At 40.1% G+C, this 25,725-nt stretch overlaps 1 protein-coding gene across 1 annotated transcript in view; it reads right to left on the reverse strand.

The window, feature by feature from the left end:
* Positions 1–3,708: 3,708 nt before the first annotated feature.
* The window catches only part of pcsk5b (proprotein convertase subtilisin/kexin type 5b), a 55,537-nt gene continuing 33,520 nt past the window's right edge, over positions 3,709–25,725 (reverse strand). Inside the window, 12 exon segments of the mRNA XM_073465509.1 lie at positions 3,709–5,969; positions 7,575–7,690; positions 9,161–9,299; positions 9,434–9,537; positions 11,261–11,345; positions 13,322–13,515; positions 17,179–17,281; positions 17,472–17,582; positions 18,109–18,245; positions 18,623–18,811; positions 23,084–23,201; positions 24,512–24,615. Of these exon segments, the coding sequence (XP_073321610.1) occupies positions 5,854–5,969; positions 7,575–7,690; positions 9,161–9,299; positions 9,434–9,537; positions 11,261–11,345; positions 13,322–13,515; positions 17,179–17,281; positions 17,472–17,582; positions 18,109–18,245; positions 18,623–18,811; positions 23,084–23,201; positions 24,512–24,615 (1,516 nt within the window). The 3' untranslated portion in view covers positions 3,709–5,853.

A 25,725-nucleotide genomic window follows, 5' to 3' on the forward strand; every position in this document is an offset into this window, starting at 1 on the left:
GCAAACTGATACGGTGTAGTAGAAACATTATTTTTAGGGATAAAAATGTATGAGTTTCTGCAGTGACATGGTTAACCAATGCTGGCCTTTAACCTACTCTGCCAAGCATGTGAGGAGGTTCAGACTATCAGATCATAAGACTTTTGAGTATCTCAGTTTCTTGATATGCTGCATATCTGTTGTTTGGACTAGATAGCCAAGAAGAGCCATAAATGTGTCTACTCTTCATACACCACTGTTATTGGATATAAATACATCATTTGAGGACAGCAGAGACTAATGAAAACGTTTTATCTGACCTGAAAGTGCAATTTCATTCACTATACAACCACAGTAATACGTTTGTAGTACTGCTGCAACACAAAGCATTTGAAGTATGTTTTCTTTATGTTCATGTGGATTCCTGCCACAGTTCATGGGCATACAGTTTGAACTGAGTTACACAAGTGTATATGTCTGGTGCACTCTGGAGCTTTTTCTAAGATCTTGAATAGGACAAACTGAGAGGATGGTTGGAAAAAAAACATATTTTTGGGTGTAAGACTCATTCCATGAGCAATACTTTTAATGACCTGCTACTGACCAGGCAATGGCAACATCAGCAGGTCTTTGGCTCAGCTATATGACGCATTAGAGCGGTGATTAGAGCAGAGATGCAACAGAATCAGCTAAAATATGGTACTGCAACAGTCTGTCATAATACCAATGAGGATAAAGTGTCTGTTACAACAGCCTCAAGGCCTCATGGCCTCATCCTCCACTGTTGAAAATGCTGAAAATGTGCGTAGGATTTGGGAAGTCGGAAAGTTTTTGTTAAAAGACGGGTGCAGGCTGGAAATCGGTCATTTAGTGCCAGAAATCTCAACACCTGGCGAAGCAATTGTTGAGTCACTGACGATGATCAAAAGCATTATCTCACTCCAGGTGCATATGATTGTCATTCCGCAATATGCAGCACTAGAAATCATACTTACTGCACTTGTAACATTACATACAAATCATATTTTCCAAATTATCTTTTCTTCCACCACATGATTGAGTGTTAGGTACAGATTGGCCATATTCAGCAAGGACACACGTACAGTAAGCTATTGTATCCAAAGTTGCGAAAGGATTGAGAGAGAACTTCCAAAAACCCATCAACCTTCAGCTTTATACTTGGCAACACTGAAAAGAGCCATAACAAAAGAGGCATAAACATTGTCTCCTACCCCACCTTTGTATTAGACAAAGGTGACACACACTGGCTCAGGCATAAGGATGGATCAGTGTGTGTGTGTATGTGTGTGTCTGTGAGCATCCTTCAAGGCAGCGGCGAGGTTGTCTGTGCTCTCTGGCTTTCTGTGAAAAGCTCAATTGTTCCTTTCAAAACAAAAGAGCTTCTTTGTGTACAAACACAACAGGCGGTGGCTTCCCATTCAGTAGAGCTCTGCTGAAACCATTCAAACAGCCCCCGAATAAACGCCGTCACTCTCCCTAAACCACACACACACACACACACACATACAAATTGTCTCCCTGTCTTTCTGTTTGTCTCCCCCTCACTCACGCACACAAACAAACGGGGAGCCAAGTTCTCAAGGGACGGAGAGCCGCACAACTCTGCTCAGCAAAAGCAGACACTTTGGACTCCCACTGCCAGACGGGAGAAGAATGGAGCGGAGAAGAAAGAGAGCCTGTCACTCAGGGGAGTAAAACTTTTCCTCTGTTATGGACTCGGCTGACCTTGTGAGGACATTGACAGTCTACTCTGTTAGGAGCGAGAGCCCTGTTGGCTGATATCACACTGACATCCAACACACCTGGCCCTGAATCCAAATTCCCCAGCCCTTCCACCTCCTGATACCTCCACATAGTTGGTCCAAGAAAGTAGAAAAACAACTTATATTGGCTTCACCCCGCAGGTGGTCAAGAGAATATCAACAGCATTGTTTATCTAATTTTATGCATATATTACCACAGAGATGCGTTCCTGCTTCCTGACCTGAGTTAGGTTATACATTATTAATCCGTGCAGGGAAATCTGTCCATGTGACTAGTTGGACAATTCCTTGTTCAAGGGCAGTGTTAGGATTACTACCTAATATGCATGTCATTTGTACTGGGAAGCTCCTAAAGACAAAAAAAAAACATGCAGACAACCACTAAGCCACAGTGCTTCCCACCCATGAATTATAACAAGATAAACTAAGATTTGTAATGGCTCCCAACATGACTGAACGCCAGCCAATGGCAAAATTGGAAGGATCATGTTAATTATGGCCAGAATCAGCAGTGGATAGCACTCAGGTCATGACATGAGGTGCATTTAGCAGAAATCTGTTGGGAATTTGGTGAGGACTGAAATCAGTAATTATGTGCAAGATGCTTACTTTTATTTTATTTTTTTTAAATGAATAAGCCCATAATGACTGTTTGGTTTCTATAGACTTCCCAGAAGGACTCCCAGAAAGTTGTGTAGCATTCATTTATGAGCAGAAATAGATCTGAATCATACTGCATTATGTTGTTCTCACACATGCTCTATCGTGCAGTTTGTGTATCAATGCAAGTACTGTTCACAGTTGTCAATGAGTCTCAACACCTGTGAATGCAAGTGAATTAAAGCACCACTTTGTGGGATTTAATGGCTTTTAGTGGGGAGGATGCAAATGGCAACAAACTGAATACCCCATCTCACGCTCCCCTATGTGGCGGCTAAAAATCTGAAAGGCTGTCTCTAGGGCTAGAGTTTAGTTTGTCCATTTGAGGCTACTGTAGAAACATGATGGTGCAATATGGCGAATCGGTGGACGAGGACCCAGTGGATACTCCTTAATTGCCCTAAATCTGACACAGAGGACCTTTAATTGTATAACCTACAAATTAAACCATGCTGACTCACTTACACCAGTTGGTAAAACAAGTTTTTCCCTGCTTAAATGAGAAATACATTAATTTCGACAGGGTAACCTTAACAGCAACAATGAGCTCTCGAATCCACAATTAAATTAGTGCTGAAACACAATGTTATAACAGTTGCACAACCTGGAAAGGAACAAAAAAATACTTGTATGGGGGTGACAGGGAGTGTGGCCACAGTTACTTATGAACACTTGCACAATATCTAACAATAAATATCTCATCTGTTAAAATACAACCGGTCACAAGCTGGGAAATGTGTTATCTGCTCCCTCCTGAAAAGGAACTGGAGAAGTATTTGATGACATGATTTGAATTATAGCCCTGGATTTGTTGAGATCTACTGCTACAATATTAATTTCTGTTGTATGGCAAGAAAAGAGAGAGAATAATGAAAAAGAGTAACTCGAAAATTAGTTCAATATTCTGGCTCATCTTATTCTTCTCATGAATATAAAACGGTTGCGGCTAAATCCACATAAGACACTGAAGTTTGCACCTATTATGAAGAAGCTGACCCGCTTTTAACTTCCACCTAATTGTCATTGAGTGCACATGTCTCCCTTTAAGTGTTCTGCCCGGGGCATGTGAAACTTTCATTTAATCAATCTGATCGAGTGCTGAAAAACTCTCTGAAAGCGATGATCTGAATTACAATGATGTTTTTTTTCCTTTCATGAATTTGTAGAAAGAAAAAGAAAACTCAATGGAGAGTGAAAAACTGAATGTTTGGAAAGAAAGTGAGAAACTGATGGGAGAAAATAATATATAAGTATTAATGAGAGCGGAAAAGAAAACAAAAACATGAACAGATTAAACATTTTAATAAGAACACTTAAGTAAAAAAAAAGATTTTCAAAACTAGGACTTTGAGTAACATTAATAATGCATTGTCACAGATATGTCACAGGTACACAATAAAAACAGCTTTTATGCGAGGGGTGTGTGTGCGTCTACTACCACCACACTATCTAAAGTCAATTCAAGTCATCTTAAACAATGACCAAGAATAAGTTTTTGTTAACCAAAACAGGGGAGTCATCAATCTTTATTACAAATCATCAAGAACCATAACCAGTCGACAGTACAACAATTCATCTAATACTGTAAATGCTCAAGCTGCAGGTTTGAAAACCCACACAAATAGAATAAGAATTTTTAAACATTATATTTGCTGTTCTTTTATTAGAAGCCAGCACCATCAGAATAACCTTTGAGTTTCACCAGGTAAGGTTTAAAGACATGTCATCAGGAGGAGAAACCAGACATATGAAGTCTGTCAGCCTTAACACAGTTTTGGCTCAATATGATTACAAACGCAGTCCTGGTTCTGCAGTGATGCTGTCGGGTCACTTTCAGGTGTAACAATAACAATGTATATAGAGAAAAAAAAATTGATTGCCTCGTTTTGTTTGTTTTTCAGATTTTAATGCCAAATGTGTTTTCTATGTCTAAAACAAAATCCCTTTTCTGAAATAACTGAAAGCAAAACGTCACAGCTCTGATTTGCACCATAGCAGTCTGCCTGTCAGAGACCTTTACCTGCAAATGAAACATGATAATGACAGAACATTTTCTATACTGATCATTGACCTTCTGTGTTGAAAGTGTAGAGCAATACTTCAGTTGATATGCATTGCCGTTACATTGGAATGACAGAGAGAAGAAACTTCTAAAACTCTATTTTATTTGAGAACAGTAACATGAAGGGATGCACCGAAACGGATAAAATATAATTATTAGACAAAATTCCCTTTATGGGGGTTACATATGGCATGTGGAAAATCCAAACCAACACAAAGAAGAAATGCAGTTCCCTGGAACAAATGTGACTTATATTTCAATTATTTTATCCAGTGGCGACTTTAAATTGCTCAGTCACAGTAATGGATGGAATCAATGCTCAGTTTTGGGCTAAAGTTTAGTATCCAGAATCTGCATCGTGAAAAATGGGCATCGGTGCATCCCCAGTACCACAAATTCATTATAACTCACTGCAGCGTTTCCTTCCCTGCAGAAAGCTCCAGAAGGAATGACTATCGACTCATCTTGTAGTACCTCTGGAATGAATCAATGCTGTCTGGGCTTACATTAAGAATTAATGGCATTCTCCTAGACACAACCCAATAAAGACAAACACACACACCTATTCAGAGGGCAGAGTTATGTTTTTAAATAAATGAAATGAGGTGATTTTGGTCTTTATCGTGCATTGTTCTTGGGCTATGTTGACACTGTAGCATCTAACTTCAAGTGGTGGCTAATTCATATGTCAGAGTTCATGTTTATAAGAGTATGCGTGTGGTATATATATATATATATATATCTTTGTCTTTGTAAGTGTGTGTGAATTTGTCTTCCCTCCCAGAGTCAGCCCAGACAGACATTATTTTCACATTACTGAGTGAGCTTCTTTTTTTTTTTTCCTTTGACGTATATTTACAGGCAGAAAACCAGGGCCTTTCCTACTGTATGTTCACTTTCCATCTGTTTATCGTTACCACTGGAAAGGAAGAGGAGGAAGAGGAGCCAGAATAAAAATGCACACAGCTCACAGGCTGAGTGGCTCCTGTTTTAAGCTATGCTTCCTACACTGGCAACAAAAAAAGATTCAATTATTTTGGCATCGATGCTTTGGTCACAAAATACCGACACTTTTATTCTTTTTTTTTTTGTTTTCACTTTTGTTTCATTTGCTCATTTGTTCTTGAAATAAGTCCCAGTCATTTTACACCCTGACCACGTGTGTGTGTCCCAGTACAGAAAAAAGGTAGGTTTGTTGTAGTCCTGCCATCGCACCTCCGATGCAGTCCCTTTAAAGAGGCACAGATTCTCTTATAAATTATGTGACTGTGAATGAGTGGGCAGGGGGGGTTTGAGAAGGAGGGGTGCTCCCTGTGCCCCCACATCCACCCCCCCCGCACTCCCTTTACGCCCAGTGAGTACGTCCCATCAACCCTTTTGCGAGCACGTTCTGCAGCACAGTTGCTGCAGCACTTTCCTCTGGCAAAGATTGTTCTTTTTAACGAGCACGCAGAAACTGCCTTCCGCCCAAGATTCTTCATTTGCTTTCCACAGACCAGGAAGAAGAAATACATGGGGGGTGGGGGTGGAAGGAGGGAAGGAGAGGGAGGCATGAACACACACACACACACACACACACACACACACACACAAATACATGTAGAAACACACACACACACACACACACACACAGAGGCAGAACCATTAGAAATGGTTGAATGGCAGGCAGAGCCATGTGATTGGTCAGGAGAGTTCAGATGACAGGAAGAGTTTTTTGATCCAATCACAGGTGATGTTCATCGAGGTGGAAAATGATTGTAGTCCAGTGGAGTGATTGGATCCGTGTCAGGAGAGAGGGAAAACAGATTTGGGAGAAAAAAAAAACAGAGAGAGAGAGAAAAAACAAACATCACACAATTAGCAAATTGAAGAAATTCACAACTTGGTGTCATTTAACAACACAGAAAACTTAAAGTGGCCCACCAGTCTGTAAATAAGCCGATTCTTTAATTTATATACAACATTTTTTTTCACTGCCAATCAAAATGTCATCATTATGAAACCAGTTATGTTTGGTGTATGAAGGTTGGAAGCAGACTGGGTGTGCACTTTAAGCAAGGAATTCATCATCAACAGAAAGTTCACACAGTATAGAAATTTTTCTCTTCAGAACTTTATCTCTTAAAAAAGTCTTGCCGTCGGCCGTGGGTTTATTCTAACGAGAAGGTCGTGGCTCGAGCAGCAATTCACAGGCTGCAGTTGAAGCCTCATAATCAAACAGCCGGTTAGAGAAAAACAGGAATATTTACACTAAAAGATCCATAAGTTAAACATGCACAATCCAGAAAGACAACACCATAAAGCACGGCAAAGAGATAAAATCGTGCAAGTAAAGACAAGAGATAAGTGTTGCAGACGATGAGATTATGTGAAACACTTGAAAAGTTAGAAAAGGGATAAAGAGTAGGCAGATGCTTCAAGAAACCTTTCAGCCTGTGCAGTGTGACAAAGTACAATAAGAGTATCCAAGGAAAAGGTGAGTTCGTGTTAAAAAAGCAACTACAATGTGTGAGTGTCTAGTCCCAGAGAGATTTTATATTAATAATATGCAGAACATGAATGAGACCTTTCATAAAGAACACAAAAGGCTAAAGCAAGGACAGACCGCTTCTCTGCTGTAAAGCATCAACACTGAACAGTTTGATTCAAGAAGTTAGTGCAAAGCTCAAAAGTAAAAAAAGAAGGCCACTTTAAAAAAGCTATCTTGTGCATTCATTTATCATACCCTGTGGGATATAACACAATTTAATTCATCTGGAGAAGCAAAATAGTCTCAGAGAGAGTTGGGATGTAAATCAGCACCTCTGACGCCTTTGGCTCTTTGATTAGCTGAGATTGTTTAGGCCACAATTTGTGAACATTTGCCTTTTAATTTTTTTAAGAATATTGTTTTGAATCAAATACATTATAAACTATAATTTTCTGTTGTGACCCTGTCCAATTCAATGCTCTAGCTGGTCTAGACTTCACAGAAATGTCACTGCAGACCATACTAGTATGCATTATGACTATTTCCTGTGAGAGGCAATGCAACAAGTATAAAATAATCACATTGGGCCATCTTGGAGATAAGAAAGCTGACAACTCACCATCTTTGCAGATGGTGCTGACCACGCAGGCTCCTGACTCCAGATTGTAACCACTGACACAGCTGCTGCAGTTTCTTTCACCGGGCCCCAAGCACTCGTAGCAGCTATGGTCACACCTGTCGAAGGTTGCGTGAAGGGTTAGATACTATGCAACGCTATACTGTGCTCAGGTCTCCTTTTGAAAGTTGGAACTGTTCTTCAAGGATAATTTGACTATCTTTCAGTGGTTGAGCTTAATATATGTTCAAACCACTGAATGATAAGGACACTGTCAAATGTAGCAACAGTAACAAAGACCTTTGTGAGACTTTAAAATATACATGACTTGATACTTGATACTGAATTTATGCCCTTGTGTGCAAGTGTGTAAACCAGGGACAAAAGAGTGGACCTGAGAAAATATTAAAAATTAAAATGAAATAATACCTTGTATTTATTCCTGAATGATTGACCTTAGCACAACACTTCAAGCTATCTGCTCTAAATTATTTTGTAACTTCACTGCCTTGGGCTCTTCAGTGTCTGTTGGAGAGCAGCGTGGGCAAAGGACTGAAAGCTTTTTAAGTTTTGAACACAGTCACAACAAAAACTATATAAAAAATATTTGAAATAATCCTTCCAGAGCAAAGGACAAAAGAGAGGCAACAGGAAAACAGTTATCCCATTTATAATCCTGCCAGTGAGAAAAGGGGCCAAGACCTTTATCGGAAATGATCCAACCAGGAGGGAGCTGACAGAGAATTAAGAAATCAAGTAAGGTAAGGGGTCAAGTGAGTGATAAATAATTCAAGGTGGGATAGAAAAACAACAGGGAGGCGAGTCCACCTCAAGGAACGATAAGACACGCAGACAAAATGTCTGACTCCGTGGAGGAAGTCAACAGTGGGTGTGATAGGAAACAAAGTAGTCATCAAACTGTCTGGGAAACAGGAATCCTCCTTCTTCTCCTCAGTCAGGTTAATGTGAGTGAAGAGTGAGGCAACTGAACGGTTTGTGGGAAAACTGCCAACAGCTTTAAGATAAAAACAATGACTCCTCCAAAGAGCAGACCTGAAGGGCTTATGTGAGGAGGTACCACTCTCATGGTTTTACAGTAAACTCTAAATGAATTAAAGAATTTAAGGTGGCCTTTACGCTGCCTGGAAGTTTCTTGTCTGTAAATCCTGTGTGTTTTTTATTTTCTTGAAACAGAATCTCGATGTTCTCTCAACTTGAGGACGTTAGGAGACAAAAACAAATGCCGTATGCAGAGAAAGTACAGACAAGTGCTGAGTGTGAGGACATAAAGATGACACATAACGCACTACGCATACGCATACATGGTTAGACTGTATGTGTAAGATTTTACTACAGAAAAATGAAGTGCTGGTAATACACTTCTGCTCACATAGCATTGCAGAGAGAACAAGTAGTGCTTGCACAGTAGCAGTAAAGGCTAAACTGGAGTTGGAAAAAGAAGGAATCTTCCTGTCACTTCACTAGACTTGCTGAAGCTCTAGATGTCTGACTTTATCTCTGTAGACTGGAGGTCTAAAGGTTTTTCACTTTTACTGTGTGTTGAGGTGTTGGCAGGTGTGATGACTCACTTCTTACAGGACCTCTGCACCTGCCCGTTGTCTGAGGTCTGCTCTGACAGGTAGTAGCCAGTGCTGCATGTTGACACACACCGCCAGTCCTCAAGTAAGTAGCCATCTGCACACTTAGTGCACGCCTCTACTCCTGTGCCTGAAAAACATGCAGACACACACTTGAGGGATGTTTTCAGGGCATTAAAAATCAGATGATAAACAACAAATACACTGACCTACAAAATAAATGTCTTTTAATCGTGTTTGTTCTTGTGTCTTATGGCTTCTTACCTGCGCAGGTGGCACAGGCCCGATGACAGGGCTCACAAGTTCTTCTGTGACCATTGTAATAAGTACCCGGGTCACAGGTCATCTGACACTTGTTTGCTTGAAGACTGGAGAGAGAAATAGAAAAAGATTAATATCATCATATTAGCCGGGAAAGAAATGAAGGGGGAAAAAAAGCTCAGTAGCAGCTGGCTTTTAAAAGGCTTTAACCGTGTTGCAATTTGTTTTTTCTGGGCCAATATTTAGGAAGAATGAAAAAAATAATAAAACAACTACAGCACCAGTGACATTGTGTCGGTGTACATATTAGTGGCTGAACCTTTAGTTTACCTTTTTTCTTTGATATCTAGGTATTAGGCTTCTTCTAGATTCAAGTGCAGTCAAGGGGAATTAGCTGTTTTAACCGATATATCGAAAAAAAGATTTTGCAAATGCCTGATCTAGGGCCGGAGGTAAGTTAGGAAGTAGGTTTGAAGGTTATAAAGTCAATTATGTGAAGTCACACTGAGGACAGGTTGGTGAGCTTGCTACGCTTGCTACGCTAAGCTGAAAAACAGCTGGTTTGTGTTAGCTAACGTTTCCCAGAAACAATCTCGTCTGGTCCTCTCTTCCTCCTCCTTCCTAACCGACCATGAGTGGTGAACTGAATGAGAGCGAGAAGACTGTGTGTGTGTGTGTGTGTGTGTGTGTGTGTGTGTGTGTGTGTGTGTGTGTGTGTGTGTGTGTGTGTGTGTGTGTGTGTGCGTGTGTGTGTGTGAGAGCATGTTAGCATGTGTCTAACTGTGGTGCTGGCATTCAAAGGAAATTATGGCTTACAAGTGTCCCCACCTCCACCTCTGGCTATACTGAACACTTAAAGCTGGGTTCAAGACCGCAATGTGTTTTAAATGCTTCGCAAGTGTTTCCTTCGTGACCTTCCAGGAATTTTAGCACTTTGAAATGCCCTATCGTCTCTGAGGTCAAGTGCAATTGGGGGGGTTTGAAGAAACTGCTGTGGAAGTGGCCAGAAAATGACCTGGAACATGTCTACATAGATACCTAAATGATTTTGAACAGAGGTTCTTTAAAGTAAGGATCACGACCCAAAATTTGGCAACAGCTCCACTTCTTGTGGGTCTCCGCATGAGTATGTGTGGGCTTTAATAAGCCTGGGTCACAGGGTGAAACTCTGTTTATTCAATTCTGGTCCCAAGTGGAAAACGGTTGGGAAGCCCTGATTTCACTGGTTCATGCTGCGAACCCAAACCACAGTGTAACACAAAGTGCTGGTCTAAATTAGCAACACTGTGTTCCTGCAGCATTAAAGTATGTGAAAACAAAAGGTTTTTACACTGACACTAAAGCCAAACTGGAGCAAAAAGACAATACTTTGGCTATTTGGACTCATTTTAAAAACGACTAACTTTAATTGTCAATCTACATATCAAGCTGTAATTACTACCAGCAGGTCTGTAATTAATTATATTAACATTTTTAATAAAACACAGAGGCCCACAGCCACATGGACAACATAACAATAAAACAATAATGTTGGATTGTTGATTTCGTAAAGTTACAAAAGTTCTCGGACAACACCAGCCTCATTTCTTACACTTGCAGTGGTTAAATACAGCGGTTAAGCGCTCAGATAAATCCCCCAAACGGGTTCTGCAGCAGTTTAGAGTAAATTTACTTTAATGTGTTTGCAGACATTCCTACTGTACCAGTATTGTGGTCAAAATGGTCAAAATGCAGCATAACTGAAATAACTTGCTTTCAAGACAGAAAAATTGTCACTGTTTTAAATTTCAGTCACTGGTTAGGCATTGCTCAGCGTGGCTCCCAGCTTACCTCATCCCAGGTTTACATTCTGTGCAGATAATGGAGGCAGTGCACCTCTTACAGTTCTCTGGACATCTCCTGCAAATGTTGGAATCTGAAAGACACAGGGAGAGCCAGTCATACACAGTGGCTAATAGGATCCAGAAGTCTGGTTGCATTTGAAATGAAGAAAGGGAGAGGAGAAGAGAAGGAAGAAGGAGGCGAGAAGTTGAAGACCACTAAGAAAAGTGGGAGAGAAAAGGTGAGAGACTGAGTGGGAAAAGGGGCAGATGAACAAAACAGGACAAAAGGCAGCAGGAGGAGATGGCAAGAGAGGGGAAGGAGTGAAATATCAGAAGGCTAAAGCTGTGGGGATGAAAAAGAAAAGATTGTAGTGTTGGTGAGGGAGGATGGGAATGTAGATGAATATTTCAAAAGGCAGACTAAAAGCAATGACACGCTTTGACACAATACACATGGACACTTGTTTCTTCAGCAGCGACGAGGATTGCCAAAAAGTGATGGGAACAACGCGTTTTATTATTCCTGGGAAACCATAGAGTGGACTACAGCTATTAATCAAAACCATTATGTCTACATATCCAAAAATGTTGCTTATGTATGACACAACCTCTATGGCTTTGTCTGGGAAGTCACATGGTCAGAGCTAAGAGGAGGAGACTGAGAGTAAGTGAGGATTGCTGGTTAGATTTTCAGGAATCTGAAAATCATTACAGGGTGTATGCAGGATATGGACAGGTCACGGAAAGATTTACATAGAAGAAAATGCACTTTTATGTTGTCTCACTAGTGTAACTTTCCCATTTTAGTTGGAAACTTTGGGTCTAAAGTCATTTATCAAGCAGTGCTGTATAACATTTCACTGTTCCAGCTTCTCAAAAATGAAGATTTTCTGCTTTTCTGTTTTATATCTTAGTAAATAGAGTAACTTTCAATTTCAGACGGCTATTTATACAAAACAAGTTATGTGAAGAGGCCACCTTGATGTGCATTTTCTACATATTGACTATTCTGTCCCTAAAGAATGATTGTAAATGAAATATTACAAAAAATATGCTTGAAATGTGATTCTTGACCAGTAATGCAACCATCACATGAACGTGTCCATGTGTTAATAAAGGCAGGAATTCATCTTGGCTGGCCGTCAGACTGACACAGAGAAAATAAACTCTCGCTCATTTAACACAACACAATACTCAGCGGTGCCAACATTTTGAAAAGAAAAAGTATCCACTACATCTTGGCCTGTTGAAATGTTATGATTGAACCTGGATCAGATCACATCAGATCTGCTGCCAGAGACTCTTAGAGCTGCCAGGACTTTGCGTTGGCTGCAAACCAATATATAGACATAATTATAAGACATACATAGATTCAGTCTCTCATTTCTGCTTTACTTTCATCCAGGCTGGTATACATCTTAAGTATATACATACAGTAAAAACGGTATGTTAACACTGTACCAGAGGTCGACAGAAATAAAATAAGCTGACTTCTCATAAACATAATCCATAGACAATCCTCCTGCAGAGCCGTTTTATTTCATGTTTTACTCCATGTTACACTGATGAAAAATTCTACTTTTAGCACAAACTTTCCAGTCCTGTTCAGTTCAGCAAGTGCATGAAAATAAATGACTGGCTAGACGTGACATCAAGGATACAACTGCATCATTCTGAGGTAGTGGACGAAAGCAGTTTTTTTCATGTGGATTACCTTCACCACTGAGGGCTATTCTTTAATCTTAGGAACTTCACACTTGGAGACTTTCATCAGTGGACAGAAAGGTGACATTGATCTTGGAAAGACAGATCATTGACCCTGCGGGGGAGTGTACCAATCACGAGGTGAGGCTGATTTTGTGTTGTTGGAGGCATTTTGCAGCAGCATCACTAGAATTGTTCAATTAACTTTTAAATGTTGTTCGGGAGAACTCACACGACTTTAAAAACCAAAGCTGGGGCCAGAGAAAATTAAAATTAATCGTTTAGAAACACATTTTTGACAGCATGGTGTGCTATCATGTGTGTAGTCATTCATGTACATTTTAGAGCCAGCAGTGAAACGTACCACGGTCGAGGTAGAAGTTGTCGGCACAGTTGGCGACACACGTGTTGGAGCCCTCGTTAAGATGGAAACCAGTCCTGCATGTGGTGCACTGGTCACTCCGGCTACCAACGCAGGTCTCACACAACGAGGAGCACTTCTTGCAGCGCTTCCTATCGTCACGGAAAAAGCCACTGGGGCACTCTGACACGCACATCCTGGAGAGAGAGGCGAATAAAGAGAGAAAAAAGAGCTACATAAGGTGAAAGAACGTCAGAAATGACAAAAGTGGAACACAAAGAAGGGACCATATATATTTCTTACAGACATATTCAGGTTTCAGACATATAACATAACAAAGACAAAATAGACCTCATTGTGCCGTGATTAACAACCTCTGTATCTCAGTGTAATGTTAACAGGCTCAAAATGTAAAACACATGTCTGACTAAAAACATATGCCTCTTGTGAAAGAGTATTATGGGCATAATACAACTGGTCCAATCATGAATATAAGCTCAAGAAAAATGTAATTTTATAGGACTAAAGCAGAAAAAGTTTTTCATAATTACTCGTTGTAAATGTAAACCTATTTTTCATGTATCGATTGCATGTAATAAAATTGGGACAAACAGATGTAGAGGGGCCAAGTGTGTGCGTGCAGGCGCTATATAGTGAACAGGTGCAACATCTGTTGGATAACTTCACAGCTCTCTGTCACCCCCTCATTTCACCCTGAGGCTCCGTTCCTAAGGTGAAAAAGATCTCCAAAATCCTCAAGAGCACAATACACACACACACACACACACACGCACGCACGCACGCACGCACGCACACACACGCACACATGCACACACACACACACACACACACACACACACACACACAGCTTAAGCCTTATTCACACACTACAGAGTTTTCTGCCAAGAAACACATATGGCACGTGTGAAACACATAATCCACGTGTGCACACTCACTGCCATACCTATGTCCTCCAACTACAATACCATTCCTCGGCTAAAATGATTATTTAACCACTAAAGATTATATAAACACTATAATGTAACGCCTACCCCAAGGACACCACAGAATGTGTTAAAATTTCAAAACCGCATAGTCCCGACCACACGGTTAGTGCAAGCAGATGTCAGCGATTTAAATCCTATGGACATGAAAGTGCAGTACAAGCAATTTAAAGGATTTTTTTCCCAACATGACCATTTATTAATATTTTTGGGCAATTAGAGCTGCAACAATTAATTGATTAGTTGATTGAAAGAAAATTAATTAACTATTCTGACAATCGATAAATCATTTCAGTCTTTTTCCAAGAAAAAAAAGGTCAAACGTAACGATTTGCTGCTTTTCTTTGTCAGCTACGATGATCGGACAGCTGGTTGGAAATAAAAGAAGCAATCTGAAGACATCGCTTTGGGCTCAATGATCAATTGTGAAAATAAATGCCAGATTAATCAATAATAATTGTTAGTTGTAGCCCTATTTGCCATCATTCCTAAAAGTTATGATCATGTTTTAGTCACCAAATTCATAACTAAGATCTGGGGAGGATGAAACACAAGCATTCAGACAAACACGAGAATTTTAGCCTCATTGTCAAAATCACTACTGGCGCACGTGACACCAGAATTGAACATTTTTAAAAATAAGTTCCTCAGAAAATACACTATCTGGGGACTTATTGGACTTATGACCCGAGTATTTCTAAAATTCTGTCTATAGCCCTGTACACAATGTACACACATATGTGCTGATACACATAGAAGTGCTACCTACAAAGTTTCAAAGCACCACACACACCTTTTGGTGAGTCTAGACCATCAAACACATATGTAGGGATGTAATTATCTGAACATTCGACACCACCGCCATCCTTCCTCCCACCACTCCCCCCAATCTTCATTCATCAATTGCTCCCTGTGGTGGCAGAAAAGGGCAGCACACCTCTAAAGTGGGCTAATGATAAGGCAGCGCCTAAGCTTGCACATTCTCATGCACCTGCATTGGTTTGTCTTTTATTAGTGCAGAGACCCGCTGACACAAAGGCAATTACAACAGACTTTGATCCTAATGGGATCCTGAGGGCACACACAAATGTGCATGCACGCACACACCTTCAAAGTCACTCACACTCACAAGCGTGCACACACTTTAAACAGGAGGAAGAGAGAGACCGAACATGATGTGGTCGACAGGAAACAGCATCTCTGTTATAAAACTGACAAGCTTAAACTAATCAGGACACCACCTGCACTGTTCCTTCACTGTATTTATATTAAGCTCACGGAATAACACAGTTGACCTGTGACCTTAAATAGTGGAAAAAAGGAAATGTGTTGAATTTCAAATGAACCGGAGCAAGTTGTAATACAGCCGAGAGCATTATAGCGGTTCAATGCCAAGAAATCAAAATGCAACCTTGTGAAATTCTGAAGAAAATTAAACTTAGATATGACTCAGGGTCAGAATATAACAAAAAGCAAGAGATTATGTAGTTCAGTCATAAAAACTAAAAAGCAAACAAAACAGCATCTGTGTATTGTCAATGTGCTTTGGAAGCTGTGGCTTCTACTGTTGAAACCTTTACAAAGCAGCTCAAGAGCCACTCACTTAAACTCTGTCATTACTTTTATATCGCGTCTCTGCTTAATGTTTCATTTCTGGCTTTTGCTGTGCAGTGCATCGTCACATCTGATCCAGAAAGGTGCTCCAGTAAACACTTGAAATACATTTGAGCCTTATGTAAGAAACATACTTGATGCAAAGCATGAGACAGAGGTCAAAACAAGGACACTGGATTTACTGCAAATTATTGTACTAGTTGTTGGTCTAATTATTTGGTTATTGTATTTATATGCAATATAAATTAAAACTATTAAATTAATTTAAACTGGGCTGAAACAAACAGGCCTTTAAAAAGCATAAATGTTTATTTGAGGCCTGTAAACACAATTGAAATATTGCCTCAAGCTGATTAAACCTAGTTATCTGTGGATTGGTATGCACCAACATGCACTTTACCTTCGCAAAACATTCTGATTGAGACCCTCTCAGCTATTATTGATCCTTCTCTTTATTTGTCTGTCTCTGGACTCTCAGAAGACTTCAAGCTCTTTAACAAAATCAGATGTGGTTGAAATCACATACGAGCAAGACGTACTTTCTAAATGCACTTTTTAAATTATGAGGGGGGGAAAAAACAAATTGGTTCTAGTGGAGTTGACAGAGCAATCACTTTTAGATCTCCAATGCATACTTTGAGAATCTATAAAGTGTCTAAAAAAGTGAGAAAAGTCAGTGACGCTGAGTGGAATGAATCATTATATTCCCAAAAGTAATTATATCACCTTTGTTTTGCTATTCATAAAAATATGTACGATAGGTACAAAATAAAATGATTCAAGAGACAAAATCCTTTCTGCCCATTGGCAAGTACATTCAATAGATCTTCACATGCATCCAAGACACTTCAGCATGTGGCTGAAGTAGTAATTCTTTGCTGTGATCCAACACAAGGCCAATATTCTACTTATTACTAATTTCTAATTTCCACTACGCTCCGAGCTGTTGGAGCAGCCTTCCCAGCGATCTGAGAGGATCTGAGAGGAGCTGGAAATATTGATACTCCTTCATTTCAGACCTTTTACTGTTTATCATTATTATCAATATATGCCATTTTATTTTATTAACTTTTTTAAATAAATTTTTAAGTGCAGTATTTTATAATATGTTTTTTTTTCTTTTTTCGAATCACTTCTAAAGCACTTTGAATTGCATTTTTATGTGTCTGAAAGGTGCTATATAAATACATTTTGATTGACTGATGATTAATTGGTTAATACTAATTTCTTATGGTGTCTGACTTTGTGTTGTTCTTGAACTTGAGGAAGTAGTGGAGGCAGTTGTTGCAGTGATGGGGTCCAGGACCTTCACATCCATTTTCATTGCATTCAGAGTCACAGGGGCCTGGGGACACACAGAAGTAGCAGTGTGAAGAAGTGACGATCACAGGAATACGCTTTATCGTCTAATCTCGGAGTACTTACTGTCATTGTAATGGGACAAGAACAATAGCAGCTGCTGAGGAATTATGCTAATTTGCAATGCTGCTACTGTGGTTAACCCGTCTGTGCGCAGCTCTGGATTTATCACTTACCATTGTACTCCTCTGTGAACTCCTCAGTGGAGCGGGGCTTGCCGGTGTGTATCGGAAGGTACGGGTGCTCAGTGGTGCCGTACAGCACCAGTGACCACTCCTTCAGCTTGCCTGAGGAAACAAACGCAGTGCAAAACTCATTGTATACACAGATCCACAGAAAGCAGCTGAATATGCTTGAATATGTATTTCATTTGTATATTTGATATAACATCCAGATGTGTCATGTCAGACAGTTCAACCATCTTTCACTACTAAAACAACAACCGCATAATCTAAATGACGCTACATTTCAGCTACCATAAAGAGATTATATTACATTAGACTCTTAATGATACACATGAGAAAACCAGGCACAAGTTACATGGGATTATGGTAATCGACGCAACAGCTTCTTAGGAACTGCTACTCTCCATCTGAGACTTTATTATGTTGTTAAATTAGTGGGTCATTTGAGCAGTTAAGTTCACTGCCTCCAGAGCAACATGTGTGCTCCTGCTGGTCCTGCAGCGAATCCAGGCAAAACTTTCCCCTACGTCTTCTATTTTTACTGTTTCAGACTAAAAAACAAAATACAAAATATTTCATAGATTAATGATTCTTTGTTTAATTAAAGAAATGATTAATACTGTCATACCCGGTACTTTCTGGCTACGGAGTTGAGAAGGTGAATCGTAGATCTCTAGGACCCAGTCGCCTGCTGCCTTCTCTCCCCAGCAGTGGGTGGTCATAAACTCCCAGTTCTTAAAACCCTCCATGGAGTGATCAAACAACCTGCACACACACACGCACACACAAACACACATACAAGCACGCACACACACACAAATCACACAAAGATATCAGATAAGGAAACGACTCAAGTATTGCAAATACCAGTACAAACAAACGCAACCACTCATCCAAGTCCAATCAAAGTCTCTAATGAACTATGTATAAACTTTGTACAGGACTGTGGTTTATTTGAGGTGAAAGTAGACTAGGCACATATAGCACTTACACTCCATTCAGTATCCAATCCCCTGGAGGTTGCAACATTTAGTGCTGTTTCAGCCAGTATTAAAAATGATTGTTGTAACAATTTAATTAAATTTAGCTACTGTAAATATTTAACCCAATAGAGATAACATCTCTCATCTTGTTTTTATTACCTGTTGGCAAGCAGCTGAGACTTGGTCCCTGAGGGTGAGGTCAGGTTGATTGACAGGTCCCCACGACGAGGGTGCGTGATTGTAATACGTACAACCACATGCTCCAGGAAGATCACATGGTTGTTGTGGTTGTCAGTGCATCCTGTTGCCTTGTAGACCGAACGGACAACATGCTCTGGACGGATAGTTCTAGAAGAACCGATCAAAAAGGTAGACATGAGAAAATATACAGTAAAACAGAGATATCTACAGTTTGTTATTTCTAGGAGCACTGATAACTTGATGCCTCTAGTAAAGACAATATTGAGTCAGTGTTGTGCAGTGGGAAAAATAACAACCATCGCTCAAGGTTTCCTTCCAGTAATACACACCAATCCCGAGATTAAGCCACTATCTATAGAAAAGTAGCAGTATTTCATTTTTAAATATCACAATCGTCAATATTGGTATATATCGTGACATCCCTTCTTCTGATAAAACATAGGTTCTGATTAGTTTGAGGAAATACACAACCTTGATTTCAAAAAGTTCAAACGTGTTAAACATAAATAACAAAAGAACAGAATGGGATCATTTGCCAATCCTTCATGACAAACTGGACACTCACTTGAAAACAATCCAAAAACAATATATTCAATGTTTTGTCTCATCAACCTCATACTTTTTTGTTAATATATGCATATTCCAAATTTGATGCCAGCAACACATCTCAAACAAGTTGGGACAGGGTCAACAAAAGACTGGGAAAGGTAAAATGGTTATTTGCAAACGGGTGATAGTATCAGGATTGGGTATATTTGCCTCACTGCAAAGATGTAATACAGATTTTGTAGACCAATATTGGAACCAAGCAGCTTGAAGGTTAATTAAAACTGGCCATCATTGTCAAACACAGGATTTAGCTGCTGAAAGTCACTCTGTGTGCCCTCAGACATAACATAGCTGTAGCTGTCTGTTCTTTTGGGGAGTGAGGTTGGAGACTGTGGCCGTCTCCCTACACCGAAACATTCTGCTCAGTGAACTGTAGCCAAAAATTCTGTTAGTGACTGACATAACATTCAATATCAAGACTCAATACCCCCAGGGCACCCCCAAAAAGCAATCACATGTATTTCTTTTTTGATTTAACCTCCTCCAGAAACCAAAGAGCATGCATACAAGTCCATATTAAGGTTTTCCATTTCCTAAACCTCCACCAGCCAAAGAAACCAAGAACCACGAGCTTGATAAGAAAGACAATGAACATTATTTGTTCTGTCTGCTATGCACAGCTCAGCAGCAAAGGAGATCACCTAACAGCCAACGCAAACATCTAATAATCCCCTGAATAACATCTGTGATATGATCGAATATAAAAGCAATATAATAACAAAAACAGTAAAAACATAGACAGGTCCAGTGCAGGGGACAATGAATACCATCTTTCCCAAACAATGCTTTGGATAAAGAGTAAACAGATCCAACACATAACAGGAGCAGCTGTGGCTCAGAGGATAGAGCGGGTCGTCCACTGACCACAGGGTTGATCCTCATCTCCTCCTCCTCTCGTTCTGTTAAAGTGTCTTTAGGGAAGTTTGGTAGCTCATGCCCATCGATTTGTGAGTGTGTGTGTGTGTGAACGGGTAAATGAGAGGAAAGTTGTCTAGTACTTTGGATAAAAGCGCAATATAAATACAGCCAATTACCATTTATATTTTATTTAACTCACTGCAGTGAGCTGGAAACTAAAACAGAGCTGTTGGACTAAACTTGCTGGCAAAACAACATATAAAAGGATTATTATCATTATTATTGCAGGGTGGAGGGTTAAAAGACAGTTATAACGAGTGACATGTGCTGTTTGATCCCATGTAAGAAACTGTTTTATTATTAGATTAGATTCCCTGTTGTCAGGGTTACAAACACGACGGTGACATTTAAGTGTTATAGCACAGATGTTTATCATTAAGAGGAAAATTACCTCACGCTAATTATCAGCTAGCGAAGATCGTATTTAGCTGTGTGAAGAAGATGAACCTTTTAACTTGGAACAACATATCCTCACTCCATTGATTACTAATTACTGCTTAAAATACCAATTTGTTTGTGAAAGGCCAAAACGTGTCATCAAGATTAATTTAATGACTTCAGTCGAGAATTGCATTTTAATCTTGTGAAATTGGCTAAAACAAATTCACCTCTCTCATACCAAATAGTTTAACGAACTAGTCTGCAAAAAGTGAAAGTGGTTTATTATTATTTAAAGCGGTGTGATAGTAATTGTCTTTCCAGAATAAACACAGGTACACAATCCATCTAACAGTTTCCCCTTTTGTCCAACTCCATTTTTGATCTTACAGGACTAATAGCCAATATTAACAATTCACATCAAAACTGATGAAACCAGAGAATTGCACAAGGACATTCATATGAGCTCAAGAAGACATGATGTAATAAATTACAGAGGGGGAAAAAAAACGGATTGTCTTTTTCATAAGTCCTTGATGACAGTTTGGACAACAGACAACAGTAATGGCTGGGGAGTCTAGGGCTGATATCACAGCTCTGGCTTCTCCATGACACAACACAGATAACTGAACCACACGCATGGGACCAAGCAGAGCAGATGAACAGCTGATTACTACCAGCCTGATTGCAAACAGATCAGGCAGTTTTCCTGGTGTGTGCTCCAAGTGGAGTGAGGCGAGCGATAGCAGACAGACATTACCAAACGCAGTCAGAGAGGCCAGCCAGAGGGTGTGTGGGAACACAGCAGTGAGGTGACGGCTGAAGCACAGAACACATACACATGCCGTATACACACACGTATCTGAAGATGTACGAGCATATGACAAGAGTCTCGTATAGATTATGCTTCATGAAAAAACACATTCACACGTTCATGAGCAGAGAGACATTTATACACAAAATTTAACTCAACAAAGTTGTTTGTGAAGGGAAAAGACTGTTTCAGACTATTTAGGGCAAACTGAAAATTCAGTTTTTAACTGTGTTACACATAAAACTTTCATGACTTCTTTGCCTTCATTCCCAAGACAAAACAAAACAGAGCCTTTTGTTTTCTGGTGATTACCTACTTCTTTGCAAGCCTGTCATTTGGCTGGATGAACATAGGGTAATTCTGTTTATAAACACGGCTCAAGCTCCCAGTAACCGGACCAATGTGTGACTGACCATTTCACACATCTCTAAGGCTACTCATAAATGCACTGCACATGGAAAACAGGAGGCTAAAATGACAGGGTTGCTTTTATTTCCTTTAGCACAACAGTGGAAATCTCTCCATAAGCCAACACACATTACATGAGTACGGAGGCCTGAGCATGACTGCCTCTGACACAAGCTGGACTTTACATAAGCCTCATATGGACTGACTTGTGCACTGGAGCAGAACAGACAGAATGACACTGATAATGCTGCAGTCGCTGGCCACCGAGCCTTCAACTGAAAGCAAACCAGTTCAGGGCCCAAGTTCATCCAGCCAGCCAGCCAGCCTAACACAGAACAGTGCTCAGGCTTCCAGCTGCATCAAGAATAACAAGCTGTGAAGCCTTGGCTCTCTCCGTGTGTGTGTGTGTGTGTGTGTGTGTGTGTGTGTGTGTGTGTGTGTGTGTGTGTGTGTGTGTGTGTGTGTGTGTGTGTGTGTGGATGTGTGGATGTGTGTGTGTGTGTGTGTGTGTGTGGGAGAGAGAGAGGGAGGGAGAGTGTGCGTAGTAAAGGTCTTATGTGAGAACCACCCTGCCAGAACTAATGCTTGGCCCCTATCAAGGTACAGCTTGCACAACCACACTCTCAAACACATGCCGGTGCATAAAACACCAGGGAAAGAAAAAAAAAATTAAGAAAAGATGACATATCTGGCATTTCGTTTTAACTTTGCACAGTATGAACACAAGATAGTATCAGATTTCTTAATGTCAGCCAGAATGTCAGCCTACTACAATTTATAAACTTGTTGAACTACAGAATGGCTATCTATTGTTGTGGAGCAGCGGTTGATTTCTGTAATTATATTATGTCTTAGCGCTGCAGCATACAACGCTATTTTAGATGACTTTGAAGTAAAAGCTTGTGCACTAGGAAAGGATCTTCCGTAAAGTGAGGAGCGTTAAGAAATGGTTTTCAAAGATTTTGTGGACGAACTTGACCTGCCTGTACAGAGTTCTGACCTCAGCTCCTTCGAACACTTTTGGGATGAACTGGAGCACCAACTACAAGCCAGGTCTCATTACCCAAAATGAGTGGCTGACGTCACTAATGTGCTTGTGGTTGAATGGGACCAAATCACTGAAACCTGGTTCTAAAATGTTGTGGAAATCCTTCCCAGGAATTCCCGAGGATTTGGAATGAGAGGTTTATCAACGACATGGCGTAATGCCTCCATGTCGGCATACTTTTGCCATGTAGTGTTTCTTGAAATGCTAAAACAGACAGAAAGGTGTGTGTGTGTGTGTGTTCTACCTAATTTGTCGGTCTGCGCTCTCAACACAGACGTGCTGGGAAGGGACTTGCTTCCATTTCTCTGCTTCCTTTACCATCGCCTCAGCGTCCATTAGACCAAAGCCGTACAGGTGGCTGACTGTAGAGAACAGTGAAAAGTCACAGCTGATCACACCACTACAATGCTAACTCTTAACGTTTCTCGTACCAATGGTAATCTAAAAATAATGGTTTAGTGTTTTAACTAATCACAAGGAAGATGCTGTGATTTTCCCCCCTTATCTTGAAACCATGCAACCACCATATAATAGTATGTATGTCCCATTTTTAGATCCCTAGAAAAGACTGTTATGCAGTCAAAAGTGTCATCCTGTTGTTTTTTAGCAGGTATCCTCTAATAAATGATGAAAATACTGCAGACATATATGGTAGTTTTTTTCTAAAAATTAAAAAGAAAGTTTGGAAACAACTCAACTTATTGGTACAGCAGCTCAAATATGAATTCCTTCCATACTTCTCCCACCCCACACCCCTCCTCCCCTGTTCTGTTTCTCTTTAGTTCCTCTTTGAAAAAACAGTCACTTGGAAAATCTCCAGGCACACTGGGCCTGCAGCCTGGCTGACCCCTAGTTCTCACTCTCTTGGTTCCTCTCCCTCAAACACACACACACAAACACATACACACACACACATACACACACACACCACACACACAGGTATGCGTAGACACTGAATCACGCACCACAAAGTTACAAAACAGCAACCACTACATGGACCCTGACAGATGGCAGCTGGCGGCAGAGTAGTTAAGCAAGAAGGAACATTTTTGGAAACTGCTCATCAACTCTCTTCTGATTGGACAAGAAATAATTCAGGAGTCAAATTAAAGCATGTTTATTTTTCTTTCAACCACACTCTATATCCCACTATGAATCATAAATGCAACTGTTGCCTAATTGAGGAGTTGAGACAATGCCTGCTGAAAAGAAAGCTACAACCCACAGCATTTTCCCCGACATGTTCCCGCATTCAAACTAGTCTGAGGTTATCAGAAAGAAAACACTTTCTTTGATCACTGCTCATGAGTCACTGTCAGCTTCACAATTTACAGAAACACAACCCAAAACTAGGATACTGTGGGATGCTTTATAATAAAGCCTCATAAGCTCTATCCTGTGTCCTGTTTTTTGTTTGTTTGTTTTGTTGCTTCTGGGTGGAATGTAGTGAATAAAAAGCCCTAAAGAAATATCAAACAAAAGTAACTTATACATCAGACAGCTTAACGTTTTAATAAGGTTAAATTAAATAGATAGAAAAGGGTGATCAGAACAAGTTTTTATTCATAACCATAAGGGACAGGTAAGCTCTGCAGTGTACGTTAATCAAATGAGTTGCAGCAAACTTTTGACTGATTTAAAGATAGTGTTGTGTAGAATTGCGTGTGTGTACCATTGTAACCAGCAGCATTAGTCTTCCAGTCAGGAGCGCTGAGATGTCCGGGTTTAGAGGTCTTTACAATGATGTGCTGAACATCTCTCCATGATAGAACAGGACTAGCGGAAGGAAACAAACACAAACAAACAATTACATTAATTTTTCATCGTAATGTAAGGAGATTCAGACTGAGGAGGAAAACATAACCGAGCAGGAACTAAGTAAAGACAGGAGTGACGTAAAGACCTGCCTTCCTATGCACATACATACTACAGATATATACTTACATTTTGAAATGTGTAAATCTAAACACACACACGTAAACAAATGACAAAGTCAGGCAGCACTGATGATGTAAATACAGGAATAAGGATGAGGGAGACAAGAGACATATTTTCCTTATTGGAGTAAATTCAGATAATGGCATCTGGGCGGATGGGTGGATGAAAGAGGAACATTAAAAGTTTAGGATAAAAGGGGAAGGAAGTTTAAAAAAAGCACAAGGAGGAAGATGAGATGCAAAAAAAAGTTAGGAAAACATAGTAATATAGAGTAGGTGGAAGATTACTGAGAGAAAAAATTACAGAGAGGCATAGACGGAGAGCATGGATGCCTGTTCACGCGTCCCTAGTTTCTCAGATCTCACGTGAGATCCATTACGAGATGGCAGCCATGTGTCTCAACTTCTTTGATGTCCAAACGCTACATTAAAAAGGGAAAAACCAGGGAGAAGTGGGTCACTTCGTTTCCTGGGATTCCCTTCCATCTCATATGCCGGCCAGATGCTTCGTTCCCTCCCCTCGTGTCACTCCCTCACCATCTGAGACCTCCAAGATCTGCACCACTCTGAATCAGTTGACCTAAAACTAATATTCAAAAAGGTTTACAAGCCAACATTCGGATTTTAAATTCTAAGAAGATACACAGAAGTGATGTGAGAGGGAGGCACAGAGCAACCTGCAGCAAAATGAGTCTGACCTGAACACACTGTGCCTTTGCCTGTTGAGCTTCTGGCATTAGAGCAGGTTCTTTCACAACTTCCTGTGATCTTTTAAAAACAGAAACGCACTAGAGGACTTTTAAAATCCTTAACATCTGGGAAAAGTCTCAGCATCACACATTCAGCCGCTGACTTTCAAACATTATAGTTAAAAGTCTTCTTCACATTTGCAATGCACTTTATTCCATAAGTGTTGTGTGAATTTTGTCTTTTATCTTGTTGTACTACT

The sequence above is a fragment of the Pagrus major genome, chromosome 5 (genome assembly GCF_040436345.1).
Source record: "Pagrus major chromosome 5, Pma_NU_1.0".
Classification (NCBI taxonomy): Eukaryota; Metazoa; Chordata; class Actinopteri; order Spariformes; family Sparidae; genus Pagrus; species Pagrus major.